The 18752-nt window shown below is 41.5% G+C and overlaps 1 protein-coding gene across 1 annotated transcript in view; it reads left to right on the top strand.

Annotated features, from left to right (window-relative positions):
* The window catches only part of AChE-2 (acetylcholinesterase 2), a 158441-nt gene that overhangs the window by 124129 nt on the left and 15560 nt on the right, over window positions 1-18752 (top strand). The window contains exons 3-4 of the mRNA XM_069130240.1: window positions 431-583; window positions 12373-12536. Coding sequence (XP_068986341.1) covers window positions 431-583; window positions 12373-12536 — 317 coding nt within the window. The remainder of the gene's footprint in view (window positions 1-430; window positions 584-12372; window positions 12537-18752) is intronic.

Genomic DNA, 18752 nt, shown 5'->3' with positions numbered 1-18752 from the left:
ACTTTACCGACCGGTAGCCGATTAATCGGTTCTTTGTCACCGACGCTTATCAACCGATAGCCTATTAATCAACTTTTTGTCGCCGACGCTTACCGACCGCTAGCCGATTAATTGGTTTTTTGTTGCCGACAATCTTCCTTATTATTTGAGCAATAATTTGTTATTTGGTACTAATGTACCATGCCCAGTTGCCTCAGTTGCGTTGCTTTATGAGCTTCCACAGTTTTATACCAATTTAAAAAACTTATCGTTCGCGATGAACGAAAAGAATGGTATCGGAAAGTCTAAACCGAAACAGAACTGGCGCCAGGGAGAATCTGCGCCTGAGCTGCCGGTCGGACGTGCGTACACTGTTGAACCGCTAGCGGTCGGTAAAGTGTTAATAATCGAGGAATCATCGCAACTAACGAACAAACTATTTCTGTTGCAGTACACCAACTGGGAGGACCCGTACAACGGCTACATCTACCAGAAGATGGTGGCGGACGTGGTGGGCGACTACTTCTTCATCTGTCCGTCGATCCACTTTGCCCAACTGTTTGCGGAGCGCGGCATGAAGGTCTACTATTACTTCTTCACTCAAGTAGGTAGCGCTTTTTATCGTCACGTGCGCCCAGACTACGGGAACGTGTCACGTGAAACGCGCCCGATCGATAGGGAACTATTATGTTATAGTCTGACATTTCCACGGGACGATAGTCACGTGGCGACTGACGATAACACGGCTCGTGATTCTTCCCTTTTCTGGTCGTTTGCTGCAACGATCAGGGTAATATCTATCGTCCTGTCCAAGACGAATCGTTGATTGCTTCCAGTGTTTCGAGTATGTCAGGCATTTTTCATAGTCGAATCGCTATACGACATTTTAGATGTCTAAATTACATTCGAATGTTGTGGTATGAAAGCTGGAATCTAAATTGCTGAGGGAGAAAGATATGACAGTACGTTCAAGGCTGGCCAGTCGATTTAAAAGACAAAGGGATGTTAAAATTTGTTTGACAGATTAATGAGGAACGTTAGACCTGTATAGGCTTGCTAACGCGATAGGAGTCCATAATGGACAAATTTTTAATTGACAAATACTCTTCGCACGACTACTTGTTAAAAACCGACGATTCGTGAAATGAGAGGAAAACTGGATGAAATTTGTACAACGTACGAGGGTTAGGGACTTAGATGGGACTAACAGGATCATAGCCATTACAATAAATTCAGTAGTTCGTACGAGGAATACATTTGAAATATGCAGTCGTTAAAATTTGTCAAGAAGAATAATAATAACTGGAGGATCATAATCGCTGCATATTACGAGGAAATTATGAAAAATTCGCCAGGGTTTGCTTTTACCTTTTTCCACGCTTACACGGTACGGTGGGTGGCAGGGAAAAACGAGCTGCAACGTCGACGAATGATTGACTAATAACAGCCACTCGACGTAAATTATAGCTACACCAACGTTGCCGATGTATGTTCGGCAAATTTCGTTCGTTTTTCTTCCTTTTAATTCTTTACTTCGTTTTTCCTTTTTCTTCTCTTTCTTTCTTTTTTTTTTTTCATTATCGATTTACCCGGTTGAAGTTGATCGTGTTCATTTTCTTTCCATGCGAATGCTCCTCTACAAAAAGCGACGCCATTAGAGTGAATAGTATCGAAGACGAGCTTTTAAGAGGCGGCGTTATACTGGAACGAAGGTCGACCAGATATTAGGAAAGGCTACCCTTTCAGATCCGGGACTTTGTCGACTTTATCGCCGCGTTTTATCCTACCCCGCAGTGGTATAAATCAATAATTGAGGCTCTCAAAGGGAGAAACCCACGACGATTCTAGGATCCTTCCAGGTTATTAGATTCTTGCCGTGAGCCTCGCGACTCCGCCACCGTAAGACACCGTAATTTCTTCGTTCCACGTGGTTAAGCTGTTCCACGGGCCGTTCCATCTTATCTGGCCTCGAGTTTATCACGAAATTTCTCGATATATATTCCCGCGCTGAAGTTATAAAACAGGGCATATGAGCGAAAGTCGTGAAGACTCTTGAACTTTCATCGCCTCTTTAGCTCGAGAGGACATTAGGGACCCACAATTTATGGATGGTAGAACGGGCCACGTTTACGAGTTCTTCTGAGACACTTGGAAACAGACAAGCTGTGAGCTCTAGGAAGAAATAGATGGAAGCTGCAGGTTTCATCGAATCAAGTTGCCAACCTAAGATCGAAGAAGATGCAAGATCTTAGGTCTAACTTGGATCAAGAGTGAAAGACGAGATTCAAACCAAATTCAAATCCAAATTCACCTTACAGATGAAGATTAGACCTAGTTGAGACTTAATTTCAAGTGAAATTCCAGTAGGACTGTATCTTGAGATTGGGGAAAGAATAAACAATAGATCCAACTTGAGATGAGAACCAGGTGAGAACCAAAATTAAACCCAATTCTAAGGTTGGCGGAGGAATAAGGCTTAGGTTAGAGACTTAGGTGTAATTCTGGCTCAATTTGAAGCAAAAGCAAGCCTAATTCCAAGATGGCAGAAAGAGTACCAGGGTCTAACTGACACGAATCTGGCTGAAGCTTAACTGGCACAAAGCCCTAAAACTCCATGGTTCCAGGGAATTAAGTACCAGGCCCAACTGAGTTTTAACTTGAACGTAGTCCGACTCAAACCCTAGCCTAACTGCAAACTGAAGGAATAACCAGTAAAAGATGGAGAGTACACGTAAGGGAGAGCCTATCCTGAACCAGGTCCAGGTGCGATCTAATCCAAACTTAGCCTGAAGCCGTAGAAGTAACTATCCTGCATTTTACTGCATCCTTGTCTCTTCTAAAATTCATGTACAGCCAGCAAACGAAATTGAAAGGCGGCCATCCCATAAAAAACCGCTGAAGCTCCAGGGTGTTTCACTTTCATATAGAGGCTTGATCCTGGGAGATTTCTCACCGCCGACTAACTGGAACATGAAATGCTTGTAAGCGGAATGCCGAGGCCCAAGTAATTAGCGGAGGAGGTAATTTATCAGGGAGCGTTGGTGGAAGCAAAGGAGGATGTCATTACTCATGCGCGCCCACCGTAATCTTAATAACGGTTTCGCCAGCCAGTTAAAGCAGCCTCCTTTAACTCACGTTCGTTTTCAGCCTCTCTCTCTATCTCTCCCGTCCGTGGCCTTATTCCACGAGCGTCTTCCCGGAAACTTTCATCCTTTCCATTCGATCCTTAATACCACCTCTTTCTCCCAGGAATGGCACGGTTACCAAGTTAATTGGTCGGTCTACGGTCTCCTAAAGGGTTCAGATCTAGCTGGCTCGATCTTGATTAGAAGGGTAAGACTACAAAAGAACATCCGGTCGCCACTTCTTGTTCCTTTCGATTTTCATCCGTTCTCGAATTTCCCTCGGATAAGTTTACTCGCCGGAGGAGCAATAAAAGCGGCAGGAACATGTTCTCCGCGTTTCCAGTTCATCCGGCAGCCGAGGGTGGACAGACGGGGGGAAAAATTAAAGATGACTCGGAGAGAGGAGACGCTGGAAAGAAGTCGTAAGTTTCCCTTCGGGGCCGGGACGAAACAAGTTCAAAGCCGGGAAGTGGGTCAGAAACGGGTTAACGCTGGGGCGGAAAAGAAATGGGAGGAAATGCACGTCGCTGGAGAGAACACGTGTATAGATATCTGAAACGCTTCCGCCGCGAGGTCGAAACACATTTCGTCCATCAGAGTACGCTGATTTTCTCACACTACACGCGTCTCGTGACATAAATTCGAAACTTCCTTCCTTATCGACCGGGTATCCTCTAGCTACGTCTATGTTTCTATGGGAGTAACTTGGAAAGACCCGGGTATTGAAAAAATCGAATCGTTCGTCGAATAATTTGTACACGTCGACAAAATAATCACAGCCGGAAATAAACCGGCCAATTCGTTAAGCGATGAATCGCGCGGCCGATTAGCCAAAGGAATTAATGGAAACGAGGCTCGTGGCTTCTGAAAGACTCCTTTCAGCCCGTGACCCTTTCGACTCCGCCGGGAATCTTTTCACGCGCTGCTTTTTCTTGCTAAACTTCGTTATCGACCGAGCCGGATCGCGCTCCACGATTTCTCGCGGGGCCATTCATTGGCCATGTTAAAAGCGTGGCTGAAAGGAACGAATCGGACTATCCAATGGTTCCGTGGCTATTGACAGCGCCGAAGAGGAATCGTCCCATGAAAAGAAATCCCGCGAAAAGCTGCTTGCATCGTGTGAACATTGACTAGCCTGGTTATCACCGAACCAAACGCCGCTTTTTCGTCGACTGTCTTTCAAACAAATGAGTTTCATTTCTTACGAATTAATCCCTGTTACGCGTATCAACTGTTTCTCAAGCCACCTGTTACGAATCGATTAAAGATCCACGCGTTCAAACAGAATATATCAATAATTAGTCAGACGAGGACGAGTATCAAGTGGTAAAGATCAACGATAAGTCAGCCGCGATCGAAAGTTACGAATTATTCGACGAATAGCTCATTCTGCTCATTCGTACAGGTCTTGATCCGTCGCGAAAGATTTTTCAAGAGATTAAGACGTAGTTTTATAGAGGTACAAAGTAGTAAAGATCAACGATAAGCGAGTGGCGGTTAAAAATCGTAAATTTCTCGAGGAATATCGAATCTTCTAGGTTCTTAGAAGCTCTTAGCAGCTTCTTATTTATCTCGAGTAATTTCTGAAAGGAAGGAAAAGGGAAGAAGACTGTTCGTTCGAATAGCTCATCTCGCAGAGGAATAAAGGGCAGCAGCAGGATTTTAACACGGCGTGCGGTGAAACGCGGCCAAGTTAATTAAGAAATGTCGTTCGACGGCGTTTATTAAAGCAGCGTAACGAAATTCCTGGCGTCCATCGAGTTCCGTTGAGCATTATCGATCGTCGTGTCATTATGCTCGCCCCTGGGCTTCCCTTTGGTCGATCTTCGGCCCCACCCCAACCTGTCCTTCCACTGTTGCCTTTGTAATTTTAAGGATCGTTAAAATTAACGACGTTTACCGAACAAAAACGACTGTCATTATGACAACGTCGTGTTCGCAGCTTCCCTCCTTCGGAGCTCGTTTCCCTTTCCAACGTAATGTGACGGCAATCTAACAACAGAAATCAAGTTCGATTGTCTCTCTGACCTAGATGTGTACACAGATTTATTGTTATATCGGTGACAGAATATTTTTTTTTTTTTTTTTTTGTTAGAAGACAAATATTTGTTATAAAATATAGGAAAATGTAATAGTAGTAGCAGTACAACGTTGTAGTTTGTCAGTGTTGTTGGTCTGTCGAAATAAGGTTTGAAACAGTAGCTTTTTACAATACGTTTCTAAAACTACAATTAGTCTGTCCTTGCAGACTTTAAACAAGAAAGGAACATATTTAACAAACAATTTCAAAATTCAGTAGTACGCTACAAGTTATTTCAGGCAGACGATAAATATTTATCAACATTCGGTTGAGTAATTATGCATTATATTCGTAATAAGCAATCGTAAAATTCAGTAGTCAGCTATACGCTACAGGTTACTTCAGATAAACGATGAATATTTACCAACATTCGGTTGAATAATTACGTTTCATATTAATAGAAAATCCCATGAAATTGTCAGAAATTATGTAATTGTATATGTATTTCTTGGTTGATTAATAATTTTGCCTCGTTGCAACAGACTCGTGAAATTCCAACGAAACAATTTTCTTTCTTCCTTTCGAAAACATTATTCCTCGACCATTACCCTCTGTAACCAATTTTTCCGCCAGTTTTCAAATACCATGGATCGCTGTAATAAATGTCATTTGAAAGAGCTGCGGGGCAGAAGAGGACGAACAAGTCGCCAAGGGCAAACGGAACGATGTTTCTCCGTCGACAGTTGGAACAGCAGCGCAGCATCGCGGCGACGTCTCGGGCGGCGAAAAATCGACCTCTCAACTTTAACGCCTCCGCTCTATCAACTTTCGCATAGACGTTCCTTAAACTTTGCTCGAGTATGTGCGCAGAAAATGCGAGACGATGCAAGTTTTTGGGCAAAACTTGGCGGCGCGATCATTTCACAAGATTCATTTCTGATTCCTGAACGTTTGCTGATGTACTTTGTCGTGGCTTTCGTGGAGAACGCCACCGATTGAAAGTCTAGTCCAGAACGTAGCTTCTAACTCGTACATTTCTCTTCTCTGTCCTCAGCCAACAGCGATCCGAGCTTTTCGATAAGTTCTCGGAACAACAACGTCATTGAGAAACTCGCGGGGAAGTTCTTCGCGGCTGTAGGGCCAAGCGGATCGGAAACCTAAGCGGAATCTTGCTGAAGGCAAACTAAAACTTAAACTAACCGAAAGTTTCTGGTCACAAGGAAGATCTAGAAAATTTGGTTTATTTGAGAAGCAACGCGATTCTATTCTATCGGTGTTAGGGAATCTTCTTGATCGCAACACCAGGTAATTGCTGGTGGAAAAATAAGACAAAAATGTGGGATAAAATTTATTCTCTTTGATGCTTCGTTCTTGAGAAAATCGAGCCAGAAAATTAAAATTGAAAAGCAAATACGAGCATTAGAACGCTAATTGTTACAAGTAATTAGCAATGGTCGGCTGAACCGTGCAAATTTCAGGCAAATTGGATTTTACGTACCGCCAAGACAGAAAGAGTCAGAAAACTATTTTATTTGTAAGGCACGTTACCTTTTCCAACTAGCCGTGGGTCGAATTACGAAACGAGCCAATTCTTATGGCGATATTCTGCGCTTCTATTCGGATTTTTCAATTTCGCTTAAGCGCAAGCTTCAAACTGGCAGGAAATTCTTCGGCTCTCTTTTCATTTTTTGAATTCTATCCTGGGGTACATGTACGCGTAACGATGAATATAACGTAATTATTATATCTTTTTGTAATCATTATGTATATATTGTATTATAAGAAGAACAACAACAAGAAGAACGACAAGAATAACAGTAAGGACAACGACAAGAGCAACAACAAGAACAAGATCACCAACAAGAACAATAACAAGAACAACGACAGGAACAACGACAAGAACAACAACAACAAGAACAACAACAAGAACAAGAATAAGAACAAGAACAACAACAACAAGAACAACAACAACAACAAGAATAAGAACAAGAACAATAACCAGAACAACGACAAGAACAACAACAAGAACAACGACAAGAACAACAAAAAGAGCAATAACAAGAAGAACAAAGAGAACAACAACAAGAACAACAAAAAGAACAATAAAAAGAACAACCACAAGAACAACCACAAGGACTACGACAAGAACAAGAACAACAAAAAGAACAACAACAAGAACAACGACAAGATCAACGACAAGAAGAACAATAAGAACAACAAACACAACAACAAGAACAACTACGATAGTAATAATAATAATTACTGTGTGGAGGCTGGACAAAAGAACTGATTGGGTAAATAAACGTGTAAATAGATGTGCAACTAGAGCGACAGAAATAGAGGTTTGGAGAAGCCAATAAGGAAAACTGGCTGCTCGGGATTCGATCTCGCCGGATTTCGTTATATTTCGGCACGGGGGAGACGAGAAGAGGCGGAAGAGCCGCGGTTTTATTGTATCTTCTGACGGAAGCCGTCTTATCAACTGGGCCATTTATTGATTCAGCCGGGTGTATTCTTAAATCCCGGCCGGATTCGCCGGAAATAACTGGAAATCCGTGCATAATACGACGTCCCAACGAACTTTTAAAAAGGACAGACGAGGAGAAAACCGACACAATAGGATCTCGAACCGGGCCGATCGATAGGGGGCCGTGTTCCATGAAATTTAATTCAATCCCGAATTAGAGGTCGGACCGAATTATCGACTGATCCTTAATTGACACAGAATTGGCGAGGTTTCGTATAAATAACACATCGTTGCTCGCGTATTGTACTGAAATCCAGCAGATACCGTGACGTCAGTCTACGGATTCAAGAGTACGCGCTACGTGTATTTCTAGTGTTTCTAGAAATTTCTATGTTTCTAGAAATCTCTCTAACTCTATAAATTTACCGTACGTGCTTCTCGTCTGTTTCGATAAAAAAAAAAAAAAATCTGCGCTACGATAAGCGTAAGGAAAATTCAAATTCGACAATCCTTGAAAATTACGATTCGAGAATTGCAGCTTAGTTTAGCTCGCTATTTTAGCTACTTTATTTCCATCGACTTGTATCGTCTTCCTTGTTTTTCGAAGTCGCAGACCGCGGAACGAGTATCCGAATCTGCAACTGCGTGGGTCGTCTCGTGCTGTCACAAATTTACACAGAAAATAGTGCTGTCACAGAAAATAGAAGATCTTAGACTACTTTGTATCGATCGATTTATTTCCATCTATTCGCTCGTATCATTTTTTCTTATTTTTCAAATTCCTACGCTATGGAACGTGCATCCCAATTTGGCGCTACGTCAGCAATCTTCGTTGCACAAATTTGATTAAGCGTTCTATGACGTCCCGCAGGCTAAAATTCTAAAATATCGATATATCTCTTCGTATCTATGGCCCATTCCTTATAATCAAATAACGGGTGTTCCTCTTTTTGTAAGCGGAGCGCTCGCTGTATTTTTGAAATTGCTGCACCGTGAATCTGTTAATCATCGATAAGGGAGAGCAAACACAGTGGGTAGAGGCGGGGGTTGTTTAAATCGCAGTGTTTGCAACGGGAACGCGGATCTACCGTGTTTGCCAACGACCTGCACCGATATAATACAACCCAGCCATTGCTGTTTATAATCGTCATCCGATAACGAACCGAGTTCCAACACAGCCAGTACATATTTCTCTCTTCTGCTCTCAGCAACACAATTTGTCCATAACGAAACAATGTTGCGCGTACCTTCGTTCCACGTTGAATATTCTTAACTCTGCATCACACGCACAGTTATCGTCGTCTGATTACTCGATGAGGGTTCTTCGTATAAAAATGTGGAGACGAGGTGCACGATGTACTTTTCAACGCGGGACGTTCAAAAGCCAAACTGGTTTACTCCGCTTCTCTAAATTTTCGAAACGTTCGACACTTTGGAAATCTTGGAAATTTCAGCATCAAATCGATGCTTTTCTTATACAATTTCATCAATTTTCTCAACTTTCTATCTCGCGGAGTTTATCTATTCGGCAATAAAGCGGCTCGTCACAGTGTGAACGACGCCTAACAATGGCAGGGGCGTGGAACTTAAAGCAGAAAAGTACGTCTAATTAATTCTTGTAACGTCACGGTGAATCCAGACGTCAGTTTGCAAGATTCGATCGCGCCAGATTAACCAGCGCCTTTATTAATTCCACGTTCGAAAGATGTGCACCCGGACTTGCGACCTTGCCATTGTGAACTTGCTGGAAAGAATTCGCGCAGAACTCTGAAATCAGTTCAAGCTGAGCAGATTTAAACGCGGATTAAAAGCTGGCGTCGTAACTGTAGGAAGACCTCGACGAAGAAGAGAGATGCGACCGAGTAAACGCGAAATTTCCGCGTAACTTTGAATTACGGAGGATGATGGAGGCTTCTGGCAAAGGAAGGGGACAAAAGTTAGGAACGAGCCGGTATTGTACGTTACCGGGAGACGCTATTCACGAGGACGAACGTTCAATTACCAACGATTCCAGGTCGGGCCTTAATTTTCCCTAGGCTAGAACCTAGGCGGGATCGAGACGATAACCATAACGCGAGATGCGTCCCGGGACACGAAGCTTCGCTGGTTTCCACAGGCTGCTGACGCTTCGTTGATCCTCTAAAGACTCTGTATTTCAGTGTAGCTACTATATTAGAATAATTTCTGTCTCGAGTAGACACCTGGCTGCGTCTCAGTCGTCTCGAATACTCTTAATACTTATTCTTCGCGTAATACCGCGCCATTTTCCTCCCTTCATCTTTATTCTTAATTAACCTTACAATTACGATAGTGTGTCCGTAAATGGCCGCCTTTTTTCCCCCTTAATTGACCGGTCGTCATCCTCACTAGTGGGGCTGGTTGCCTGTTCCCAGGGGATCGCAATATACCGTTTGAAATATGGCAAATTTTGACAGCTGAATAACGTAACCTGATCCGAATTCAGTCGTACATGAAAAAAATACCAATTATTCATGATGAGACAACGATGAAACTTTCTTATTTTTGGTTGTTTTTTAATTAAACTTTGACTAACGTGTGTCGTGAGATTTTTCTGATTAAATTGAGACCAAACGCGATATAGTTTGAATCATATTTACACGTACATTTAATAAACGAAAGGGAATAGGTTAATGGCACCAAGCAAACAAATATGCTGCAAACTATATGGTGTGTATATAATTTCATAGGGCGGTTTTCTATATACTTTTACGGATTTTCACGAATAAGCAGGTTTAATGTTTGATCTGCCATTTCTTTCGCAAAACGTCGCACGGGGTTTACGTATCTGAATATCGTGGTTTTCTTCTCTACGACTTGTACAAAGTAAGCTGCCGCACATGTTCGGTTTGAGGATCACTGTGCGCCCCGCTGCTTAGGCTGACCTCCTTTCGTTCGTGTAAGGAGGTTTGCTCGCGTGTAGGGACATTTTAGCCAATTTTTAACTGTCTATAACTGAAAAATAAAGCAGAAAACGCAATTTCTTATTCTTGATGTTCGTCTTATTTCAGCTTCAAGAATCTCTTCTTAAATTTTCCGACACCTGTAGCCAAACATAATTTATATATTCATATAATATATTTATTTTACATGTTATATATTTATATAGATATATATATATATATATTCTTTCTTTTTTTAATTTAGAGTTTGCATAATTTCGTGTTATACAATCACCCGAATTATTATGACAGCTAAGAAGAAACAGACAACTGGCATAAGTCCATAAAAGAAATTCTTCAAGGTAGTGGTAGGTGATAGACTGCTCAGCCATTCTCAGCATCCCCGTTTCAATTTTCCTTACATTTCTCTAATTCGTGTATATTGCTTCGAAAGACTGGCTGTTTTCTTTCCTCACAATTTTTCTTCCCGCGTTAAATCATCCATCTTTTAATCCTGTCTGATAACTGGATATCCTGTTTGCATTATTACAGGAAGAGGCGAATGTGGGTTGCTGACCTAATGGTATCTAGGTTAGGTCTGCGTTAGGTCGGAGTTTCGTTTTGGAGCGTCAAAAAATTTCCATCGATATCCATGTTTTCTGAGAGGACCGGCGTATTTCAACGATGTCAGTGTCGAGTTCAGGAAGCTCTCGGTTCGTAACATTACTTCCGGCCAGAAAAGCAGCGCGATATATTTCGAAAAAATGTTCGTTGCATTATTGAAAAATATATCGTTTCCGAATTGCTTCCGCCAATATCATATCGGCTACGAAAGCAACATTATTACAACGACGAAAGCGATGCCATAAATATTCACGCGATCATTCGACGAATCCCTCATAGCGAAACTGTCTCGCTCCTCTGTGTGTCAGCTCGACTCCGTTACTTTTCTCTGTCTATGTGCGTTACTTAACACAAACCTAACGTAACTTGTTTTACGAGTTTGATGATTTTCATACCATTTACATGTATGGGAGATCTCAAAAAAATATTTGACACGTATTTTTTTATATCGACCATCGTCCACATTGAAGGGATGATGACGTTCCTCAAAGTTGATGGTTGCACATAAACTTTTTGTGGCGTCTCCAGGGGACGTAGGGAAAAATTTCCTTTGAACTCGTGCGTGACGAATATTTATCAGAAATTATTTGTCCGAACGAGATATGAAAAATTCCAATCCCTTTGTTAATTTCTCTTACTTAACGTTACGCTCCATTCGCACATGAATTATCCGAGCCAACCATATTAATACGCGTTTTCGGAATCTTTTATTTTACACAACGACAAACATTCGACGCACGGTTCTCGCTTCGCCGTAAGTTTCGCCAAAATCCGCGTCCTCCTCTTGCGTAACTCGCCTACATTTCGATAACAAAGTCTCGTTCTACGTTCCGCCGCTTTTCTCCGATAATCCTGTTGATCGAACGCGAGAATAAAAGGTAGTTTCGCCCATTTGCGAAACTGCGTTTTGCAAAATACGCCGAGGTTCCCCTTTTTTTTTTTCTTTCTTTTTTCCCTCTTTTTTTCCGCTCGGTAGGAATCAATTTCCCGGCGAGAGGCCGTTTCCAGCGAGCAAGTGGCACGGCTGAAATGAAAACTGACAAACTGCGGGATGGCCAGCGGTTAATAGCAACGCGATATCGCGTCAGCGAAGAGACGAGGGTCGATCTATGGGGTTGGCACGAAACGCTGAGAGAGAGTGGGAGACAGGAAGGGGCAGGAGGAGGCGGAGGAGGCCTGATACATGACGACAACCCCGGCAACGTATTTGAACGAGCGCGTTTAACGCGGGTATAACCGAGCTGCTGTGTGTTTCAGAGGACCAGCACCAACCTATGGGGTGAGTGGATGGGAGTGATGCACGGCGACGAGGTGGAGTACGTGTTCGGCCATCCTCTCAACTTGACCCTCGAGTACACGGAAAAGGAACGAGACCTGTCCTTGAGGATGATACTCTACTTCTCCAAGTTTGCCTATTCGGGGTAAGTTTGCGTAAAAGCCATAACAGACATAGACATATCGACGTTGAGGAGCACAGCTTATCTGGCCAGTTTTTCTCAACTGCGAAACAGTTTAACGTGTAACCGTGGAACAATTTTACGAGCAAATAACACGGAAACTCTGCAGTATTTGTATAGCAATGATTTGCGTGGAAACGCACGTGTCCTGAAAATTGCTAGCATGAAACGAAGAGGTTAGCAAATAGCGTTTTTGGTCAAACGAGTTGCTCCTCCTCGGTGATTTAAATGGCAAACGAGCAACTGTTTGTTCCGTGTTATTCGCCATTGGTATTTCATATTGTTTGAAGAACTTACGAACTCAGGATTTTTGTACATTTCGTGAGGCAAGTTAAAATGATAGAAACGAGCATAGCATGGGAAAATACGCGAAATATTCAACGTATATAGAGTATACTTTTGATATTATTCAGTGGATGAAATAAATTTCTACTTGGATGCTATTTGTTCGGTCGGCTTTATGAAAATATTTCCTACGGAAATCTGCGGTTTAGTTAGAAATTTGTCGGTATCCTGCGAACTAAGTCAGTCTCGGATAACAGCAGGTAATTTATGAATAGCTGCATCTCCGGTTAATTGTCCTGGCTGTTGCACGGCTCTGCTTATTTATGCGGATAGTACCGTACTTTCGAGAATATTTTTCTCCCTCGAGGAAACGGCATATAATTCCAATCGGACGAGACTTTCTCGAAGCTGATTTAGCAAGCAATCAACCATACACCATACGTAGTATAATCAAGCAGCCGAATCCTGACGCGTGTACGTGGAATTTCACGTTGCAGAAATAACAAACTGCTCACGGAGGTGGTGAAAAATTCATAGAAATTTACTAAATTGTCCTGCGTGTTTCTACAGAAATAGAAGATAGCAGATAGTAGAAGGTCCACGTGGTTAGAATTTTCCAAATATATTCGCAACCGTGCGAGAAGCTGCCAGCAAGAAGTTGGCAACGTGGTCGAGCCTATGAACCATCGACGACAATCAATTTGCCTCTTAACGAAATGAAACTATCGATCGTCGCCTTGTTTGCCCTGTACGCATTTCTCTTTACTCGGCACACGATTTTACCAAGCTGCGTTTGTTTATTCGACCAGTCGCGGAGAGACGCGATCGCGAGGAAGCGCGTCAACGGCAGTTGTAAATTCCCGCTACGATTAGCTAATCGACGCCACAAACAGATCGATCCCTTATTTCGGTTAGGGTAATAGGGGTGGTTGAATTAGTATGAGGTGTAGTTTGTTGAGTAGTAGTAATTAGTAGAGGTATAGTTATAGTAGTTTGTTGTGGTATAGTGCTACTGCCAGTGTAGAGGCCGAGATAGGTTCTGCTGCTGGTGTAGATGTCGCTGCTGGTGTAGATGTCGCTGCTGGTGTAGATGTCGCTGCTGGCGTAGATGTCGCTGCTGGCGTAGATGTCGCTGCTGGCGTACCTGCTTTTTTTCTCATTTTTGTATCGTGGAAGAAAAATCGGACTGCGGGTGCCGGGATTTGAACCCGGGTCCCGAACGTTCGTAACCTAACCACTGCGCTGCCGTCGCACGACTCTAGTTGGTGTCGAGTGCCGCTACAAGTATAACACTGAGGTTAACAGGTTATAATATGTACAGGGTGGTTGGTAACTGGTGGTAGAAGCGGAAAGGAGGTGATTCTACGCGAAAAAAAGAAGTCGAAAATATAGAATAAAAATTTTTTTTTAATTTTTCCATCGCGACAACGATCTACAGTGAGATCCGTTATGACGAGACGTGATAAAGTGCACGCGTACCGACCGAAAATTCAAAATCGATTTTCTCGAAAACAAAGCCTTAAACGAAAAATTTTTATTCTATATTTTCGACTTCTTTTTTCGCCTAGAATCACCCCCTTTCCGCTTGTACCACCAGTTACCAACCACCCTGTATTTCCAACAACTTTGTAGAGAAGATAGTTACACTGTTGCGTAAGGTATAAGAGAAGTAGGTGAATGATTGAAGGGTGGGAACCCGGTCAGGAGATGTCGACTGTTCTAAAGACGATGAATCAGTGGAGTCCGGTGACGATGCTGTTGCAAAGGAAAACTCTTGTTCGGTGGTGATCGCCCCACCACTAGTCGCTTGTGGGTGGAATCCTGGGAAACATGGGAAAAGCCACGTTTTTACCTGACGGAGCAATAACCATAAGGAACCTCTTGACTCGAAGATGTTTTGTGCCAATTGACGGGCTTAAAGATAAATCAAAAAGCCTGGTTTTATGGCGGTTCCTTAGGATTATTGCGACCCGCTTAATTCTATATGCATAGCTGGTGGACGCCTCGACCGTAGAGTCACCGGACGTAACAGCATTATTATCCAGTTCGCGTGGAATCCTACGAAACCCGGTCGCTTGACCTGCGCCTCTATCAGCTAGCTATCTAGGCCTTTGCAACGTTTCAACGGACGCGAAACTATCGGATGCATTAGGATGATACAAGGTTTCTCGCGACGTCTCTATAAATAAATTAAACGCAGCCATTCGGCGAGGGCGGCTCACTTAATGGGATAAGAATCGAACGATATTTCATCCTGGTAGGATTATTCGCTCGTAAATCAAAGTCTGCGCGAGAAGGGTGGGGCAAGATAAATTTATCGAGATTTAAGATGGTCGTGGCGCGAGTCTATGCTAAAGGGAATAGGAATCGACGATTTTCATCGGCAGATAAATTTCCAGTTTCCTTATTTTCTTATTTTCATTCGGAGTTCCACGGACGCTCCGTTTGATATTTCACTCTGCAGCCAGAGACCGCAACACCTGGCTCAGTAAATCCAACAACCTGAAACCATCGTTTGCTTCGCTCTTCGAAATATTCTTCCGGACTTTTTATTCCTTCGGATTAGTCGAGACATTTACTCGCGAACGCTCGTAGCAACGTTTTATGGACACGTTACGTACGTTATAGGAAACATTCGGAAATTTCACTCACGCTATAACGCGTTACGACTGTTACTCACGACGCTGATAAAATTTCTGACAAATTGGACAATGTACGTAGAAGTTAGCAGATATTTATCGCGAACGTATAAACTTCGCAGGGATCGTCAGAATATTTGAACAGCTGATTGCTCGTTATATTGGCTTGGCAACTAAGTGATTGCGGATTTTGGCGTTAGATGGTATTGACAGATGCCGCAATCACTTAGTTGCCAAGCCAATATTAGTAAGTCAGGATATTTAGGGAAACTGTGTTAATTATTTGTTTCAGATCGATACTATATAATTTATTCCATATAATTTCGTTATAATTTCTGTACACGTTAGCAGATTGCATTTTCGGCAAAATTTCTTCAGATTCTCGACGTATCCGAAGAAATTTTCTCAGAAGTTTGTCTACTATTCCCCTGCTAAGTTATTTAAGACCACGTTGAATATCGCGGTTGCTTAAAATTGCATTTGGTACTCGCGTTTGGATTCGAAGCCTGAGTAGAGCAAAAGTGAAGCAAAAAGCGAAAGAATGTCACGTGTCCTAAAACGTTGCACGAAGAAGAAGCGCGTCCACAGGAAGCGTCGAAAACGCCTGGTCTTTTCTCTAATACTCGACGACTGTATAACGTAAACTATAATATAAATTATAAAATATAATATAATTAATATACAGGGTGGTTGGTAACTGGTGATACAAGCGGAAAGGGGGTGATTCTACGCGAAAAAAGAAGTCGAAAATACAGAATAAAAATTTTTTTTTTTAATTTTTCCATCGAGACAACGATCTACAGTGAGATCCGTTATAACGAGACGTGATAAAGTGCACGCGTACCGACCGAAAATTCAAAGTCGATTTTCTCGAAAACAAAGCCTCGAGCGAAAAATTTTTATTCTATATTTTCGACTTCTTTTTTCGCGTAGAATCACCCCCTTTCTGCTTGTACCACCAGTTACCAACCACCCTGTATAAATAAGATATAGAGTAATAAATAAATAATATGGCATAATAATATAAAAAGCGGATATCGTAATTGTTATAAGACAAATTTTAAAATTTGTGGTATAAGAGTTGATATGTTTAATTAGAAAATTTTAATTGCGGATAGCCATTGCGAATGAATAAAATTTATTTGATTACAAGGCAATCATTATCGATGACGAGAATTTTATTTTCTTTGTTAATAACCATTATCGATGCTGTAAATTTAATTTTGGTTACCAGTATTCTATATAAATGAGTATAATTTTTCTTTGGTTATCAGTAGCCATTATCGATGGCCAGAATTTTATTTTTGGTTACTGATAATCATTATCGTCAAAGAAAATTTATTCTGCTCAGATTCGGCAATTTTCAATTGTTATTAACATTGCTGATAATTAGTTCATTTTCATGGACAAACGTGAAAAAAACTTAATTATAAAACCCATTTATTAACGAAAAAAGCGAAAATATATGAAATAAAGAATAGGATGAAAGATATCGCAGTGTAACATTAACAATACAATTTGTGTTAATAGAAGTATTGTTCTGAAATATCTTTTACACTATTCTTCGTCTCGTGCATTTTCATACCTTTTTTTTTTTTTTTTGATTAATAAATAACTTTTATAATTACATTCTTTTACATTGTCAATGAGTACCAATTATCAGCATTGTCAATAACGATTAACAATAGTCGAATGTAATTAGAAGAAATTTTGTCGTCGATATCGACCGAAGGTAACTAAAAAAATGTTTCATCATGGATAATGGTGATCGGTAAGCAAAATAAAATTCAGGCTATCGACAATGATTACTGGTAATCAAAAAACAAAAATTCTGATCGTTTATATTACATACTGATAAATAAAATAAAATTATTTATCGATGATAATTAAGTTTCAATCGTTTACTACGGTTATTCCCAATAAGAACGATAAAAAAATTACTACTTTTCAATCGTTTAATTCGTCGAGAAATTTTGTATGGAATCTGTCGATAACTAGCTTCAATTCAAATAAAAATTCATTTCCACCCGATCACTCTCCTCTAAGAAATATTTCCACTGTTATTTTGGATCACTGAAACGAAGACTCGTCGTAAACTTGCTATTTCTAATGGAAGAGTCGTGCAATTTGTAGGTCTCACAAAAATCCGTCGGAAGCGACGTTACGATGACCTTTGACACGAGAATAGAGCCGCGGATCTATATCTGAGGGCCAATTAATAATTCCAGAAGGTTGCTACGGAGGCCGGTGACGTAGCCTGGGCAAACGGAAAGTCAGCCAACGAATTAAATCCGGACGTTGGGCGTCGTTGTGTTTGACGACACCTATTAAATATTAACAATCGCGAGGCCGCGACGCGTTCCGCGGCACGGCTTTTCAATCTGGGTTAACGGAAACTGAAGAATTATTTATCGACGCCTGGACACAAAGAGGCCGATATGTCACGCGTCGAGCGGACATGATCCATCAAGCCCGCGGCATTTCTCTTTTTTCCTTTCCCCTTTTATTTTTGTTATCTGTGTTGCTGCCGATTATCAGCTTATCGAAGAGCTTCGGTTGTTTGCTAGGCAACGCTGATTAATTTTTTCTCGCTGCTCGTACGAATAACTTCGCTGGCTCGTCGAAATGAAACTTGGCGGACGTCTTGCGAAGAGGAACTCGCAGTAACTCGCGAAAGATTCTCCGCGACATCCTTGGAAACTGTGCTTCATGTATATTACAGTGCCATACAGCGAATTACTATAAAGTCGAACACGTTGTCTGCGTCACTTCGTTATTTCCAAGAAACCACCCCGATCATGTCTGGATACGTTGAGTGAAATTGCTTTTGTAAAGAGTAAATCGAAAGCCGTTACACGAGAGAATCATTGGTTTTAGTCAGTTAGCTGTTGCGAACTCTTTGAAAAATGTGCACCTAAAATGTGTCGCTATATGCACTATATACGGTCTTTTTCGTAATAATTATTTATATTTTATTTGTTCGTTTTATTTCGTCTTGCCGGCGAAATACTCGAAACGTGTCAATATTTACAAATATGATCTTGTTTCCACTAAAATGCAATTTAAACAGCAAGTTGTAACTGCTTTTTACGTATGACGAGTATACTCGTCATGACACTAAATATCGCCCTTTCTTCATGACGAGTATACTCGTCGAAAACAACTAAATGGTTCATAAGTACCGAAAGAGAAGTCACAAGAACAATTGTTCAACGAGACAATTGCTCCCATTCATACCAACTATCAACATGTGGTT

Source organism: Bombus flavifrons, chromosome 16, assembly GCF_040668555.2.
Source record: "Bombus flavifrons isolate JBK064 chromosome 16, iyBomFlav1_principal, whole genome shotgun sequence".
Taxonomy (NCBI): Eukaryota; Metazoa; Arthropoda; class Insecta; order Hymenoptera; family Apidae; genus Bombus; species Bombus flavifrons.
This window is presented reverse-complemented; position numbering and strand designations above follow the sequence as displayed.